The sequence below is a fragment of the Enhydra lutris genome, unplaced genomic scaffold (genome assembly GCF_002288905.1).
Source record: "Enhydra lutris kenyoni isolate GAN:26980312 unplaced genomic scaffold, ASM228890v2 scaffoldscaffold75, whole genome shotgun sequence".
Lineage (NCBI taxonomy): Eukaryota > Metazoa > Chordata > Mammalia > Carnivora > Mustelidae > Enhydra > Enhydra lutris.
Genome location: NW_019154159.1, coordinates 488,397 through 505,960, shown reverse-complemented (window position 1 = coordinate 505,960; position 17,564 = coordinate 488,397). Strand labels below are relative to the sequence as shown.

General features: G+C 40.9%; 1 protein-coding gene across 5 annotated transcripts in view; it reads left to right on the top strand.

Annotated features, from left to right (window-relative positions):
* The window catches only part of LOC111160387 (small ubiquitin-like modifier 2), a 12,842-nt gene extending 5,411 nt beyond the window's left edge, over positions 1 to 7,431 (top strand). For 3 of the 5 annotated variants that reach the window (XR_002641474.1, XM_022523472.1, XM_022523471.1), the window contains exons 3-4: positions 3,604 to 3,675; positions 6,771 to 7,431. Coding sequence is in view for 4 of the 5 variants with exons in the window: in XM_022523472.1 (XP_022379180.1) it covers positions 3,604 to 3,675; positions 6,771 to 6,833 (135 nt within the window). In the remaining variant the exon portion in view is untranslated. Of the gene's footprint in view, positions 1 to 3,603; positions 3,676 to 3,918; positions 3,994 to 6,770 lie in introns of all 5 variants that reach the window. The other 2 variants (XM_022523470.1, XM_022523473.1) reach the window with 2 other exon arrangements.
* The last annotated feature ends 10,133 nt before the right edge of the window (positions 7,432 to 17,564 follow it).

The following is a 17,564-nucleotide window of genomic DNA, read 5'->3' as shown; positions in this document are numbered from 1 at the left end:
AAAAAAAAAAAGATTTTATTTATTTATTGAAAGACTCTTGATTGTGCTCCTAGAAATCTTTTTCTCCGGTATCCCCACTCAGTAAATAGCACTATGTTATATCTAGTTGGGAGGTCAAAACCTTGAATCATCCTTGATGATGCTTTATAACTCCTATAAAATCCATCAACAAATTCTGTTCTCTATTTAAACCTGTGCTGTTCAGAACAGTAGATAACAAGCCATGTGTGACTGCTCATCTCCTGAAACATGGCTAGTCCAAATTAATATGTGCTGCAAAGTGTACAATATGTGCCCGATTTTGAAAACTCATAGTGGGAAAAGTAAATATCTTAATTTTTCAAATGTCAATTACATGTTAAAAGGATTTTTAACATATTGATTTAAAACATTAAAATTTAACCTGATTTTAATGTGGCAATTAGAAAAATTAAGATGACGTGTAGCTCACATAATAAGATTTCTCTTGGATAGTGCTGAGCCCTTAGCCGTTTTATTCCACTCCTGGTTGATTACTATCTTTGGAGACTTTTCTGATTAATTCACAGTGCTTCTGCTCCCATCACTCGGTCCTCTCACTGTTTTTGTTTTCTCTATTGATCACTGTATTTGCCTCTCCATTAAAATGTAAGCTGCACGAGCATAGGGCCTTTTTGTTCACTGTTTCTCTAGAACTTAAACTAGTACCTGACGTATATATGAGTGTGTTCGGTAAATGCTTATAAAGTGATAGCGAACATTCAAGCTGCCTCCAGAAGTTGGGTTGTAAATAAATTTTCTGTTCACATGTAGAATTGAGTTTGCCCTCTTTGGCTGAGGGCATACTGTTCCATTCTGGTGTGCATTTACTATAACTAATGGTTTTGTGGAATGTTAAGTGGCTTTAGAGAGCCCAGACTGATTCATTGGTTTAGTCCTGTTTGGTTTTGTGAAATGAAGAAGTAGGGATCCAAAGAGATACCCTCACACAGCTCTTCTGTGGCACAACTCTGAAGCTGAAGCTCAGAGATAAGATTTACTCAGAAGTGGAACCCAAATACTGGTTTCCAAATTCATTGAATTTACGTGGTTTATAGAATCTGAAAGGCAGGTCTCCTGAATTTGGACATTTGGTCTGTAGCAAAATAAAACATTTTATTGATGAGGAAAAGCATGCAAACAGGTAGTAATAAAGGAATATGATGCCTGTTCTGGCCTTGTGTTTTTTTCCCTTCTTGTTTTGAACGGCCATGCCATTGATGTTAGGACCTTACTTGTGGACATAGAGGAAGAAACCAGCATATGGCTTCGTATTTTGTTAAAGCAATGGGTCTTCAATGGAGTGTTTGCAAATGTGTAATTGGTAGTTAATGGCTTGGCATTTAATTCATGGTTGCTTTGCATAATCACAAATTAAATTTGGATGTCATGAGGAATGAATTAAGGTTGTGTCCCCTATCTGGTCCGGGAATCGCATTCTTTAAGACAAAGGCTAGTCTGAAAGTGGTATGTGTCACAGGCTAGCGTGTTCAAAGTAGGTAATACGATCTTGATGTTAGGGGTAGTTTTAAAGACAGACTTAATGAATCCATGTTTAATAAAGGAATACAGGAGTCAAGTAAGTATTGAGCACTTTGTTTCAATATTCTAGTCCTAGGAACTCAGTTTAGTTGAAGCAGGGATTTGTGTAACAATAGTTACACAAACAATAGTAACAGTTTGTGGTATGAGGACGATACAGGAGTGATTTATTTATTTATTTTTTTGGGTAGGCTGCTTCCTAAAAAAAGCTCTTTTTCCAGTCAATATGTTTACAGCTTATGTCCATAGAGACTTTATTTTCCCGTCTTGTCTTTATTTGGCTGCAGTTGCCGGCTTTGCTCCTTTCCCCTTTTCCCCACTCCTATGTCAGGTAGGTAATGATTAGTAAAACACTGGAATCTGTTTTGCAGAAGGGGCATGCTTAGGCTCATTTATCTCCTCAAATACATACAAAAATTTCTTGAAGCTGAACTTGTAATTTTAAAATTTCCTTTTTGTAATAAAGCTGCTCCTCAACTTAGTAGGCTTTAGATTTATTTTAAATTGATTTATTTTAAATAAAGCGAAGCATGGTAAGGTAGGTACTCCTTTTCATCCGTTTTATTCCATCAGTAACCTATCCATTAGCACCTACTCTGTGCAAGGAATGCAGTATGTAACCAAGACAGTCAGCGGTTCTTATCCCTCCTGGAGCTTGCTTTTCAGTGAGAGGTTGACAAATAATCATTGCTGGTCTGGGTAGGTACTAAGAAGGAATTTAAAAAGCAGGTGGTTCTTTTGAGGTATCCACATTTTTAAGCTTATATGCTTATGGATGGTTTTAGGACAGTAATGGTGGAAATGTTGTTTAGCCAAGGGTTGAATTCTTGTGGCGTGCCTAACATTGTGCTTGGTTACTCTTGCTTGGTGATAGGAATTGTTTGGATAGAAATGAAGGTTAAGTAGCTTTTCTTTTCTTTTTTAAGATTTTATTTATTTGAGAAAGAGATCATGAGAAGGGGCAGGGTCAGAGGGAGAAGCAGACTCCCTGCTGAGCAGGGAGCCTGATGTGGGACTTGATCCTGGACCTCCAGGATCATGACCTGAGCCACCTAGGCATCCGAAGTTTAAGTAGCTCTAAGGCAAAATTTTAATTGTTACATTTAGGTGGCTTCCAGTTTTCATTATTAAGGGTGGGTTTTTTTTCCCTTTTTGAGAGCTTTTTCTGCAATGGAGAATGTTGCTGTGCATATATGTTACTTTAAATTTCAGTATGTTGGGGCGCCTGGGTGGCTCAGTGGGTTAAAGCCTCTGCCTTCGGCTCAGGTCATGATCTCAGGGTCCTGGGATCGAGCCCCACATCGGGCTCTCTGCTCAGCAGGGAGCCTGCTTCCTCCTCTCTGCCTGCCTCTCTGCCTACTTGTGATCTTTGTCTGTCAAATAAATAAAATCTTTTTTAAAAAATTTTCAGTTATTTTTCTACTCATTTAAATGCAGTTTGACTCAAGCTATGATCTGTTCAAACTTGGAGTAGCTGTGGTCTCAAAGTAATACACCTTTTTTAAAACGACCCTTTAAAAAAAAAAAGATTTATTTATTTGAGAGAGTGAAAGAGTAAGTTGGGGACAGGTAAAAGGAGAGGGAGAGAGAATCTCAAATAGGTCATGACCTGAGTCAAAATCAAGATTTGGCTGCTTAACCAGCTGAGCCATCCGGGCACCCCTAAAAAAGACCTTTTGATCATTTTTCAGGCGCTCAGGTGGTTTAGTTGTTTATGCGTCTGCCTTTAGCTTAGGTCATGATCGTGGAATCTGGGAGAACGCCAGAGATTCAGCCTCCTGGCTCAACGGGGAGTCTGCTTCTCTCTCTCCTTCTGCTCCTCCCCCAGCTTGTTCCCTCTCTCGATTAAATAAATAAAATCTTAAAAAAAAAAAAATCATTCTTCCTAAGAAGTTCAAACATAGTTCAGAGGATTTGAAAGTCATGCCAAACCACATAGAAATGTGAACATGTTGATGATCATTTATTTAGGTTTAAATATGCATATGATTTTAGTTCTTAGTGTTTCCTTGCATTCTTAACTGCTTTTAAACTCTCTTGCAGGGTTTGTCAATGAGGCAGATCAGATTCCGATTTGATGGGCAGCCAATCAATGAAACAGACACACCTGCACAGGTAAAAATCTCTTTGTGCTAACTAGAAAAGTCAGTGTATTTTGTGATTTGCTCAGCAGCCTTGTTTTTATTTGTAGACTTTTAGACATTGGAGTAGAGTTTTTCACCAAGAGTGCAAAACTCTAAAATATCATGAATATTAGTATTTCATCAGGAAATGTTAGTGGTTTTTAAATATCCAGCTACCATTTTGTAAAGCTGACAGGTCATTTAGTTAATTTAGTCTAATCTTTCCCATTGCCAGCACCATTGGGAGACAATACTTCAGAATGCTGTTTTTGTCGCCACAGCTCTTGATCATGCTCCCGGTTCCCAGCAGGTGATTGGTTGGCTGTAGACCCTGAGCATTTTCACTTCTCATGCTGACTTCTCTTTCACCAGCCCTTGTGAACTAAAGGGACCTTGGGGGCTCTAACTGGAAGTCTCTTGATGGTTTAGCTTGATCAGTAGGGTTTTTGATAATAGGTGACTTTCCAAAGCCTTCTGCAAAAGGTGATGCTGTCTGATCCCTTAATCTATTTTTTAATTTTTTTAAAAGATTTTATTTGAGCCAAAGGCAGTCGCTTAATGACTGAGGCACCTAGGTGCCCCTCCCTTAATCACTTTACGAGTCACTTTGCAAGGGATCAGCTGGGTGGTTTTTTGTGGCAAAAGCTCTGCATATTTGTTTCTTTTTACTCTCTGAGATTCCACTCAAGACTTAGTTTGGGGAAAAAAATATTTTGATAGAAGTTTAAATTGAAGCCTGTCTACTTTCAAATGTTTTATCAGTCCATAAAAACTAGAAAGTAATAAATATGGTATGAGTGAAGCAGCCTATTCTGGTTGTGTTTTAAAAATTTGAAATGTCAAAAAAAAATTTGAAATGTCTGGGTTGTAATTGAGGAGAGAATGTTTTGAAGTAATTTCCCCTGGTGAGTCTCTAAGAAGCAGTTATAGTAGATAGCCACAAGGAGGAGCTGCGTTCTCTTGGTGAGTGAGAGATAGGAAAGACGCTTCTATCCTTTGAGGCATTTCAAGTTTCACTGTAAAATGTAACATCCCTGGGGTTTTGTATCAGTAGATAGGCTGAAGACATGTTTTGATGGTTTAAAAAGAATAAAAACCTATTTACACTAAACTCGGATGTTTAGAATGTATTTGCTGTCTATTGATGCTCTCATCTGCCACCAAAAACAAGTTCTGGTCTCTACATTGCTGGCTGCAAATATTAAACTGCGAGAAGGATTTGTTTGGAAATGCATTATGAAATTTTACATTGAAAGTGGACTCAAACTCCTTTGAGTATTTGGAATTGAATTTGCTGTAGAATGAAACTGATTCATTTTAGAATTATTCTCCCAATGTTTATTAAATAGAATTATATAAAATAGAATATCTTGGGGTGCCTGGGTGGCTCAGTGGGTTAAGGGTCTGCCTTCAGCTCGGGTCATGGTCTCAGGGTCCTGGGATCGAGCACGGTGTTGGGCTCTCTGCTCAGCAGGGGGGCCTGCTTCCCCATCTCTCTCTGCCTACCTCTGCCTACTTGTGATCTCTCTCTGTGTCAAATAAATAAATAGAATCTTTAAAAAAAATAGAATATCTTTTTTTTTTTTTTTAAAGATTTTATTTATTTATTTGACAGAGAGATCATAAGCAGGCAGAGAGGCAGGCAGAGAGAGGAGGAAGCAGACTCCCTGCTGAGCAGAGAGCCCGATGCGGGGCTCGATCCCAGGACCCTGAGATCGTGACCTGAGCCGAAGGCAGCGGCTTAACCCACTGAGCCACCCAGGCGCCCCAAAAATAGAATATCTTAATGACCATTTTTAATAGTAATATAATTATGTGTCCACATTGTTAAATACTCTCTTCGACTCATTTAATTCTCATAACTGAACGCTATTTCATTTTACAAAGAGGGAATTGAAACTTAGTCATTAACATTTTATTTTATTTTAAAGATTTTATTTATTTATTTATTTGACAGAGACACAGTGAGAGAGGGAACACAGGTCGGGGGAGTGGGAGAGGGAGAAGCAGTCTTTCTGATGAACAGGGAGTGTGATGTGGGGCTGGATCCCAGGACCCTGGGATCATGACCTGAGCCAAAGGCAGAGGCTTTAACCCGCTGAGCCACCCAGGTACCCCTATTTTACCATTTTTACAACTTTTTTTTTTTTTTTTTTTTTTTAAGATTTTATTTATTTACTTGACAGCCAGAGATCACAAGTAGGCAGAGAGGCAGGCAGAGAGTGGGGGTGGGGTGGCGGGGGGGGGGAAGCAGGCTCCCTGCTGAGTAGAGATTCCAGGACCCTGAGATCATGACCTGAACCAAAGGCAGAGGCTTTAACCCACTGAGCCACCCAGGCACCCCTATAACGTTTTTATTTTCAATAAGTAAAAATGAGGCGATTTAACTCATGGACATATTCAGCTTTTTCACTTAAAATTCTTATTTTTTTAAGATTTTCTTTATTTATTAGAGCACACACAAGCAGGGAGGAGGGGCAGAAGAAGAGGGAGAAGCAGACTCTGGTGAGCAGGAGCCTGATGTGGGGCTCCATCCCAGGACCCTGGGATCATGACCTGAGCCAAAGGCAGATGCTTAAGCAACTAAGCTACCCAGGCACTCCCAAGCTTTTTCACTTAAAAACTAAGCTTTCGGGGCACCTTCAGTGGGTTAAGCCTTTGCCTTCAGCTCAGGTCATGATCTCAGGGTCCTGGGATCGAGCCCCACATTGGGCTCTCTGCTTAGCAGGGAGCCTGCTTCCCTTCCTCTCTCTCTCTGCCTGCCTCTCTGCCTGCTTGTGATACCTGCCTGTCAAATAAATGAATAAAATCTTAAAAAAAAAGGCAACAACTCCCACCCCTCCTTTCAAAAACAAACAAACAAACAAACCCCTAAGCTTTCTATAATCTCCATATAAGGAAGACCAAGTGAAAAATTAACTTAAACCGAAGACTGATGCTACATTAAGCTGTAGGATGTCTACAGTAATGAACACTGGATTTGGGTGGAACTTGTGGAGTTTTGGGGGTACTTAAGTCCTAGAGTTAAAAATCTTAAGAGTTGATAATCAGTGGCCTTCCATTTGTTTTTCTTCTCTCATATGCCAGTTGGAAATGGAGGATGAAGATACAATTGATGTGTTCCAGCAGCAGACAGGAGGTGTCTACTAAAAAGGGAACCTGCTACTTTACTCCAGAACTCTGTTCCTCCAGACCAAGAAGACATTCTCAATTAGAAAGCCGCAATTTGGTTCCACCACATCCTGACTACTACAGTATAGTTTTCTCTATTCTTTCATTTTCCCCTCCCCCATTCCTTTATTGTACATAAAGTAACTGTGTATGTGCACAAGCATATTGCATTTTTTTTTTTTAACTAAATGGCCAATGGTATGTTTTGATCGACATCAAATGGAGATGGGATGGGGGAAAATACTGCTTCTGTGAAAATACCCCCTCTCTCCATTAGTGGCATGCTCAGTCAGCTCTTATCTTTATATTCCAGTAAGTTATTTTGCTCTCACTGTTTAACAAAAAAAAGAACAACATAAAAATCCTTGCATACCTTGTTCGATTGGAGAATTTTAATGTTTTTCATTTATCATTGTAAAACCAAGGACAATTTTATAACTTTTTTGTACGTAGCTGTTACATGTAGGGCAATCTGTCTTTAAGTAGGGATAAATTACTCTAAAAGAAATGAATCCTAGATAGTTTTCCCTTCAAGTCAAGCGTCTTGTTGTTTAAATAAACTTCTTGTTTAAAATGAGCTGTTTTCTTTATTCTGAAGAATATTGAGAAGCTTAGAAAAAAACCATGAAATGAGTAGGCCTACTAGAAGTAACATTTCAAGGAAGACAAAGCTACATTGCATTCCTGACAGACTGATACAAAACAAAGAATAACAAAGTTTATAAGTGACTAGCAACTAATGTTACAGCCTCTTTGTTTAAAAAGCTTAGGCAGTTCCAAATATGCAACTTTACTAGCAAAAAAAAAAAAAAAATTGGGTCGTAATGTGGATTTATTCCCAAATATTCTTTTCTGTAACCACTACCTAGCAGAATGGGTTAGTACATGCAGCTAAGAGAAAGTTATGAATTTGCTAACTGCTGATAAATCACTTAAACATGCTAGCCTCTTGTGGTGAATAAATATTCCCTGACCCAAAATAGAGTCTTTGTTCCTTGAGGATGTTGAAGGCCAGTAAATATTTATCCACATATATCCACTCTTAGAGCCTTAAATATGCAGGGCACCACAGTTTTTAAACCCAAATGTATGAGGAAGGGTAACAGCTATAGAACTAGTAAATAGAATCTTAGAGCTGGAAAGACAGATTCCCTAACTCTAACCCCTGTTTTAGAGATAAGGAAGCTGAGGCCCTGAGGGTTGTTACTTGTCACACAGCTAGATGATTGTGAAACTAGGACTAGAGAACAGGTCTGGTGCCTGTTAATTCGGTTCTTCTGTATTGGTTCTCAAGAAACTGAATTTCCACCCCTGCTATTCACCAATGTGGCCTTTTGGGATTGAGTCCCCATGTCCTATCATGCCTTGTCATTCACTTAGTTCACTCTACCACTGTTGCAGTATGGTTTGGTTTGGTTTGGTTTGGTTTTTTACATCCATTTTTATGGTGAACGAGCTTCCCTAGACAGCAGGTGTTCTGTAGGTTTTTAAAGTTTTCTTTATTGAAGTAATCTCTACACCCTGTGTGGGGCTTGAACTCATGACCTCAGGATCAAGCATTGCATGCTTTTCTGACAGCCAACCAGGCTCCCCTATTCCATAGTTCTTTCGCTCTGTATATATGAGTTAATCTCGAACCAACAACTTTTATTTTCCTGTATGTATAGTGTTACCAACCTCCGTTTACAATTTGTATTGTGCACCTGTGTGGGAAGGCTACCACCCAAGAAATCTTAGATCAGGTAAGTGCATGTCTCTTGAGATGTTGTGCTAGGTACTGTTGAATGGTGGACTTCGGTGGTGCCCTAAAAATTAAAAATTAGGATTGAAATTCAAGCTAGGGAACTTTATTATATAAAGGGTCTTGAATTGTGTTCTTGTTTAATTAGGAGTTTACTGATTAATGTCTGAGCTTTTGCCATATTGGGGGGGAATATAAACTTTATAGTAGGAAAACCTGTTAGAATTTTAAAAAGCCAGAGGAGAAAGCATGGAAAAGGCACTGTTTGGTAATGTCTGTTGTAGCTTATTAATAGTTGGGTCAGTGTATAACTACCACGGTTGTTAAGTATTCTTCATTGTTCCCGTTTCACTTACCTTGTTACCATAAAGACAGATTTTCTATGCAAAAACTTAAGGAGCTTTTTTTTTTAAGGGTGTTTTGTTTTGTTTTGTTTTTTAGTAATCTCTACCCAGTGTGGGGCCTGAACTCATGGCCCCAAGATCAAGAATTGCCCACTCTCTGGGGCGCCTGGGTGGCTCGGGTTAAGCCTCTGCCTTCAGCTCAGGTCATAGGGATTGAGCCCCACATTGGGCTCTCTGCTCGGCAGGGAGCCTGCTTCCCTTCCTCTCTCTCTGTGTGTGCCTCTTTGCCTACTTGTGATCTCTGTCTATCAAATAAATGAATAAAATCTATAAAAAAAAAATTGCCCACTCTCCCAACTGAGCCAGCCAGCTCCTCAGCTCCCTGAGTAGCGCTCTTTTTTTTTTTTTTTAAGGATTTTATTTATTTATTTGACAGAGATCACAAGTAGGCAGAGAGGCAGGCAGAGAGAGAGGGAGAAGCAGGTTCCTTGCTGAGCAGAAAGCCCAATGCGGGGCTCGATCCCTGGACCCTGAGATCATGAGCTGAAGGCAGAGGCTTAATCCACTGAGCCACCCAGGAGCCCCTGAGGAGTGCTTTTTATTTTTTTATTTTTTTAAAGATTTTATTTATTTGTCAGAGCGAGAGGGAGAGAGAGCGAGCGCAGGCAGACAGAATGGCAGGCAGAGGCAGAGGGAGAAGCAGGCTCTCCGCCGAGCAAGGAGCCCAGTGTGGGACTCGATCCCAGGATGCTGGGATCATGACCTGAGCCGAAGGCAGCTGCTTAACCAACTGAGCCACCCAGGCGTCCCCTGAGGAGTGCTTTTTAAAGAACACTTTGAAAATAAGTGAATTGTTGAAAATGCTGGAAGTAATCTTTGCATTTTAATTTTTTTACCTTTGGTAGGGAGGTTCAAATGATGGGAGTTATACTGCCATTTTGATTAATTGTTGGAACAATTGAACTGAACTCTCTGGCTGCTCTTACATTAATATCCCCATATTTATATCCTGAAAGTAGGAAATAGTGTCTAAATGAACACAGTTCTGTACAGGGAAATGAGAGAATTTTTCTTCTGAAGCACCCCTCCTATTCAGCCACACTGCTTGAGGCCAAAACAAAAGGTGTTAGCAACTTTTCAGAAATAGGAATGTCAAGTTGGTGTTTTTTTTTTTTTTGCTTGTTCATGTTTTTGTGGAAATTACTGTAACCTGATGATCAGTTTATTTTCTTATTTAAATTCGATTAGCCAACATACAGTATATCATTAGTTTTTGACGTAGCGTTCAATGATTCATTAGTTGCATTCTAACACCTCGTTTATATTCTCCTGAAAGGGGATGATATGGAAGGGAAGGTGGCGAGTAGCAGCATAGAGGAGAAATGGTAGACTTTGGTCAGAGTGTGTAGGGCTATAGGAGATTGTGCCAGCAGGAGCTCGGTGGGAAGTGGAATCCCCGGACAGGAGGGAAGCCTGTTGGGGCCCTTGTAGGCATTAGGGTGTATTGGAGAGGGCCAGCTGTGCTGGTTCGGGTTATTTTTGAGTTCAGATATTGCTGCAGTGATTCTGGATTGTGGTTTTGCATTAGAATCCCCTGGTGAGCTGTTAAAATCATACCAATGCCTGTCCTACCCCTAGACATATATTTTCACAGCAATGGAATGAGAAGCAATTCTGGGAGGCATCATCACAACTCTTAAGAATTAATAAGCAGGGGCGCCTGGGTGACTCTGGGTTAAGCCTTTGCCTTCGGCCCAGGTCGTGATGTCAGTCCTGGGATCGAGCCCCACGTCCGGCTCTCTGCTCAGCGGGGAGCCTGCTTCCCCCTCTCTCTCTGCCTGCCTCTCTGCCTACTTGTGACCTCTCTGTCAAATAAATAAATAAAATCTTAAAAATAGAGTTAATAAGCAGGGGCGCCTGGGTGACTCAGTGGGTTAAGCCTTTGCCTTCAGCTCGGGTCATGATCTCAGGGTCCTGGAATCGAGCCCCGCCCGCATCAGGCTCTGTGCTCTGTGGGCTCCCCTCACCCCCACCTACCTGCTTTTCTGCCTACTTGTGATCTCTGTCAAATAAATAAAATCTTAAAAAAAAACTAATAAGCACCTAATGGATGGTGAAGATGACATGAGATAATAAATGTTTCAGCCACCTAGCACAATGCCTCCCACGAACTCTTTAAATAAAAGTTATTATTTTCGGTGTGCAGTAAAGGCTCTGCCATAGGATGCTGAGGCTCAACAGAATTCTGTGATCTGTGCCCATGCCTTGTACTTAACATATAAAGGCCAAGAATTTTCTATTCACTTCTGAAACAATGTAGTCTTCATCTTGTTAGGTTTTTAAATAAATGCTTAATGCTAAATTGTGCCCTAAGGAGTCTTTAAGGAAAAACAGTCCTGAGGATTTTAATGATTTTCTAATATTCTGAAAACCAAAAGACCTAGCCACAACATGCTTTGGCATTCTTATTATGTAGGTAGTGATCTGAGAGCTGGCCCTCCATGTAGCAGCATACACAAGTGCTTTTTTGAGACTTTAGTCTGTAAAGTGGTTAGTTAGCTAATGAAAAGAGTCCCTCAGAGTGGAACATAATTAGAATAGAGCATATAAACAGGTTAGGAATTTAATCTATTTGGAATGTGGAGTGTTATTTCCCTGTAAGCAGTGACATGTGACTATGAGATCATTTTAGGATTTCCTATACCCCTGGGGCCTTTATGAAACTGTTTAAAGTCTCAGAATTGTTGTGTAATGTTTGCTTTCTTGCAGTTCGTATTTTAAGGCATATTATATGGCTAACTTTGCCACAAGTTACAGAATTTGGAATATTAAGAATCTTCTCACATTTTTCGGGGCATGCTGTTTAAAATTATTTGATGTTTGTAATTTTAGCAATTATTTTTGCAAAGGAGGCCAAATTCATCTCTAGGAGAGAAGGACAGATGGGTTAGGGGAGTTTTTTGCTTATTTACTAAATAAAGAAATAGTAGCTTGGGATTGGGGAAAGCAAATAAACTTAAATCCACATCATTTTATTCAGGTCAGTCTGAGAGAAGGGGAAAGGATGAGAAGATAGGAATCATGCTGTCCCTCCACAATCCAGTGATTAAAAAGGATCTGAGAGTGGCATGTCAGATCTAGTAGGGAGTATGTGTCATTTTGTTTACCTTTGACAAAGAGAAGGTAGAACATGACCACCATTTTCCATATCAGGTAGTTGGTTTGTTTTATGGCAAATGAGTTTCAAGAGAAAATAAACGCCTTCAGTTGTCTCTCTGTGACATTAATCTGCCTTTGTGTGGGGGGGGGATACAGCTAAGAAAAGAATGGACAGATGCATACTAAATTTGGCTTTAGGAGTGATGGATACAGAATGTATGTGTAAATATGTATGGCTAAGTCACACAGAAGTAACATGGGGGCACCCTGGAATCCTGGGGTTGAAAAGCTGGTTAGAAATACTTGTCAATGAGTCATTAATTCAGTTACTTCATGAAGTTCAAAGGCACAAGAGCAGCAAATTCTTTTTAACAATAGGAGGAATAGAAAATGGGAAGAAAATGTGTTGGGGCACCTGGCTGGCTCAGTCCGTGGAGCATGCAACTCTTGATCTCAGGGTCATGAGTTCAAGCCCCACGTTGGGCATAGAGATTATTTAAGAAAACAAAGAAAATGCATTAAAGTATGGTTGAACAAAAACAATTACTGTTCTTGTAGGTCAGAAATAGTCCAGTGTCTGCAATTTCATATGGGTTCAACCCAGTATGTGTGTTTTGGATCAGAGTGTGAGAGACACTAATCTAAGAAATTGGTTCAAACTTGATTGCATAATCTCGGTAGAGTAAATCCCAATAATGAGGTGCTGGAGATTGCCCATTTCCATTGGCATTCTGGAATAAATTGGGGCAGATTGAAATGGATTGAGAACAAAGTTGGTAAAGTTCAAGGCAAAAAACATGCTTGAGAGCTAAGAGATGCTATGTCAATACATCTTTTTGTGTTTCATTTAAATTTATTTATTACCTTAGTAGGCTTCAAGTGGTGAAGAATGACTTCCAGATTATTCTATTCTGAGTAAGTTGTACATTGCATTCTTGAATAAAACTCTCCACATACCCAGTAACAAATTTAAAAACCAACAGGATTTATGTCCATGTTAAAGGAAAATTATTAGGGCTTTAAACATTTTTTGACATCTTTTAAATAGTAATTTCTTGCCACCTGCTTCAGAACAATAGACTGTGTTCTGAGGAAATTCTGAGAATACTGGGTTTACCAAAACCTTTTGGGAACGCTGATCACTAGGCTTTCTGAATTGAAATACAAATGAAAGCCTAGTACTTGGAAGATAGTAGGGAAGTGGCAGCAGCATGGGACTAAGTGAAATCAGGGGGCACTGACTGCTTAAAGATGTGAGAAATTGTGCAGAGTATGGCTAACTGCTCATGCCCCCCTTCACTGTGTTTAAAAAGCAGGTGAAAACGGAACATACATAGAGGGCCGTGGTTTTGAAATTGCGTGGAACCATGGGGTTGTGCAAAAGAGGACAGTGGAGAGAAGGCCAGCCAGGGATGGAGAAGTGGAAGGGGCCAGGATTTCGGACCCTCTGCTCACTTTCAGTCACAGCTGGTCTGCTCATCTATTTTATATATTTGGATTCTGCTTCATAAATGTTTGAAAAACATTGCTTATAGTCATGAAATAGCTGTTGGACCATTCCTTGTCATAAGAATTCATCTAATATTTCATTAGGTTTTTAGGTCAACTTAAGGGTTCAGAACAAATTTTGTATTGACTTTGAGTCCTCAATATGAATTTTACAAATCAACGATGGGCCTTCATGATTTTGAGAACAGCCATCCTTTTGAATCTTTTGATACTGATCTGATCTGTGTTGATCTTTTGAACAAACTGTAATTTTTTTTAAGGATTTTATTTATTTATTTGACAGAGATTACAAGTAGGCAGAGAGGCAGGCAGAGAGAGAGGAAGGGAAGCAGGCTCTCTGCTGAGCAGAGAAACCTATGCGGGGCTCCATCCCAGGACACTGGGATCATGACCCGAGCCGAAAGCACAGGCTTTAATGCACTGAGCCACCCAGGCGCCTGAACAGACTGTAATTTTATTAATGTCCCGTTTTCAATGGAGTTGGTCATCTGGTGCGAAGGTCATTATAGCAAACCTGTATATCATATGTTTTATCCCAAATCTCTTGACTTGGAGAAAAAAGTGGAGTACAGTGATTTTAGTCAAAATTATTATGGACATGAACAAGTCAACGGAAAGGCTTGTTATTCTGGAAATTTCTGGCAATTTTACTTAAGGCAGGATTCTTTCTTATTTTTTTAAAAGCTTTTATTTATTTGAGAGAGAACACGAGCAGGGGGAGGAACAGAGGAAGAGGGACAAGCAGACTCCCCAGTAAGCAGGGAGCCCGATGCAGGGCTCCATCCCAGGACCCGGGGGTTATGACCTGAGCCACAAAGGCAACCCTATTTTATTTTTAAGTAAGCTGTATGTGGGGCTTGAACTCCCGACCCAGAGATCCAGAGTCACATGCCCACCAACTGAGCCAGCCAGATACCCCTGGCAATTTTACTTTAAAATACAATGCGCCAAACAGGCCTTTCCTATGGCCTTAATCAGATATGCTTTACATAATTTATTCTTCTTCACAAATCATTAGATTAAAAGGGTTCCTCGGGACTGATCTCTTACCTTTGAAGCAAAGGTTCTCAGCCCAAGCCACACGTGACCTGTTTAGGTTCTTAAAGATACCCATGGTTAGACTCTACCCGCCCTGCCTCCCCCAACTGAAATTCCAATTCGGTATATCTCAGATAGGGCTGGCATTCATTTGTATTCCTTAAAAGGTTCTAGGTTATTCTGATGTGCAGCCAGGATGGGGCAGCTCTAGTAGAAAGCTTTAGTTTACCAAGTACAACTTTTTTTTTTTTTTTTAAGATTTTATTTCTTTATGACAGAGAGGGAACACAAGCACAGCGAGCTGGAGAGGGAGAATCAGGCTCCCCGCTGAGCAGGGAGCCCAATGTGGGCTCGATCCCAGGACCCTGGGATCATGACCTGAGCCAAAGGCAGATACTTAAAGACTAAGCCACCCTGGCACCCCATAATCTTTTTATTAAAGATTTTATTTATTTATTTATTTTTAAAATATTTTGTTTGTTTATTTGACAGAGAGATCACAAGTAGGCAGAGAGGCAGGCAGAGAGAAAGGAAGGGAAGCAGGCTCCCTGCTGAGCAGAAAGCCTGATGCGGGGCTCGATTCCAGGACCCTGAGACCATGACCTGAGCTGAAGGCAGAGGCTTAACCCACTGAGCCACCCAGGTGCCCCAAAGATTTTATTTTTTTAAGTAATCTCCACACTTAATGTGGGGCTCAAACTCAACCCTGAGATCAAGGGTCCCATGCTGTACTTCCTGAGCCAGCCTGATGTCCCTACCAAGTACAACATTCTTAAAATTATCTTGTTTCAACCTTTACAACAACTTAAATAGGTTAACCCCATTTACAGATGAGGAAACTGGGCTCAAGAGTATATATTAAAAAAAAAAAAAAAAAAAAAAAACAACCTAAGTGGCCCAGACGTGTCTCTTATGGGAGAAGTGTCTTTTTAGGCACGTCTGGGTGGCTCAGCTGGTTGACCATCTGCCTTTGGCTCAGGTCATGATCCCAGAGTCCTGCGATGGAGCCCCGCATCAGGCTCCCTGCTCAACAGGGAGCCAGCTTCTCTCTCTCTCTCTCTCTCTCTCTCCTGCTCCCCCTGCTTGTGCATGCTGTCAAAAAAAATCTTTAAAAAAAAAAAAAAAAAAAATGTCTCTTTAAGGGAGGAGAACCAGAACCTACGCTTTTTGGTTTCCAATCCAGTGCTGCATTACCACGCCAACCTGCCTTTTATACTACAGGGCAGGGAGGAAATCGGGCAAGTCAAGCAGGAACTCAAAAGTTTAGACCAAAAGGGGGACCCACCTTGGGGTGCCTGGCTGGCTCAGTCAGTAGAGCAAGAGACTTGATCAGGGTCATGAGTTAAACCCAACCCATGTTGGGTGTGGAGCTTGCTTAAAAACAAAGACCCACTGGAAGATTTGTCCAAACCTCTCATTTAACCCATAAGAGACAAATTCAGATTATTAAGAAGTTTGTGATTACTTCCCAAGTGTGTCTTGCCATCAGCATGGCTATCACTTTGATGACCTCTTACATTTTGAACCAATCACTTCCCATACATTACCTCATTCAGCCCTCACAACTCTGCACCTGAAATACTATTTTGTCCTTATTTTACAAATGGGAAACTAGCTCTCAGAAAAATTCCAGATTCAAGCTCTGATTTCTCCAATGGGAACCTGAGATAGCGACCAACCTAGACTGCTTTACCTCCTACTTGATAACTGTCTGACTTACAAGGAAGGCGCGCCTGCTCACTGTCTAGCTTGGTCTGAAGGGCTTTTTGTTTTTTAAGTTTTGGGAAAAAATAAATGATCAAAAATAAAAGTTTTGGAAATCTAGGCCCAGCCTTTAAGAATGGGCAGATTTTAATCCAAACAAGTGGTCAGCACATACAGACGTGATCCATGCCTTCTAGAAGAGAACTTATCTCTGGATTTTCACGAAAACCCAGGAGAGTGGTCAACCAAGAATACAAGCTTCCAACTGCCGGGAAAGGAGGCCACACAAAAAGGAATGTGGCTTAATTTTTATGGAGATACTGAAAAGGGTCTGCCTTGAGGAAGCATGCCTGACATGGGGAGGCCTCCATTCTCGTTTGTTCAAGACTTTCCTTTTAGGATCTTGTAAACAGCCATTCTTGAGCCCTCCAAGTGGTGTCTGCATTTGTTGCAGGGATAGATTTACGCAGACAGGTGGAAGAGTCATGACTTAAGGGTTATAAACAGCTGCAGAGGCCAGGGCTGCTCCATAGTCTTGGTAGCAAGGGATGTGACTGTTCCCCACCACCTCAACCATTACCCAGCCTTAGAACAGGCCCTCAAACCGGAGCGACTGTAATTTTGGTCCAGTACATGCACCACCCATGACAGCTAAATAATATTAAAATGTGAAGAATTTCCAGTCGTTTGAAAAGGGATCATCTTGGCTTGCTTTCTGCTGCTGACTCATAGTGCTGCTGTTTTGAGACTGTCATGTTGCCAAACGGGACACACAGTAGGTATTCAATGAATGTCAGTTTGTGGCAGTAATTTTCTTCCCTTAAGGAGCGTGCCTTACTGTCTCTCCATGAGTAAGGCAAGTTAAGTAATGGTAAAGACAATCTGTCCTCGGCTTGTGGGTTCCAACCCGCCCAGGGCGAGTTTTTCCTTGGTCAGGTAACTTCCTTAAGTGACAGCGAGCACAACTTGTGCCCAGCGCGGGGCAGGTTCGTCCTTTTGTCCAATCATCACCGAGATTTGGGGATGGGGGAGGGGGAACTTCTAAAGACACCCTGACCAGGAAGGGGGCGGGTTTAGGCTGAGCTGGGGCCACGGCAGCCCGTCGAGGTGCCGCACGATGCTTGGCACTCCAGGGAGCCAATAGGAACGAAAAAGGCTATTTGAATTGGCCAATACCGGCAGGGTGGGGGCGGGCTTTTTCGAGCCTTATAAAGG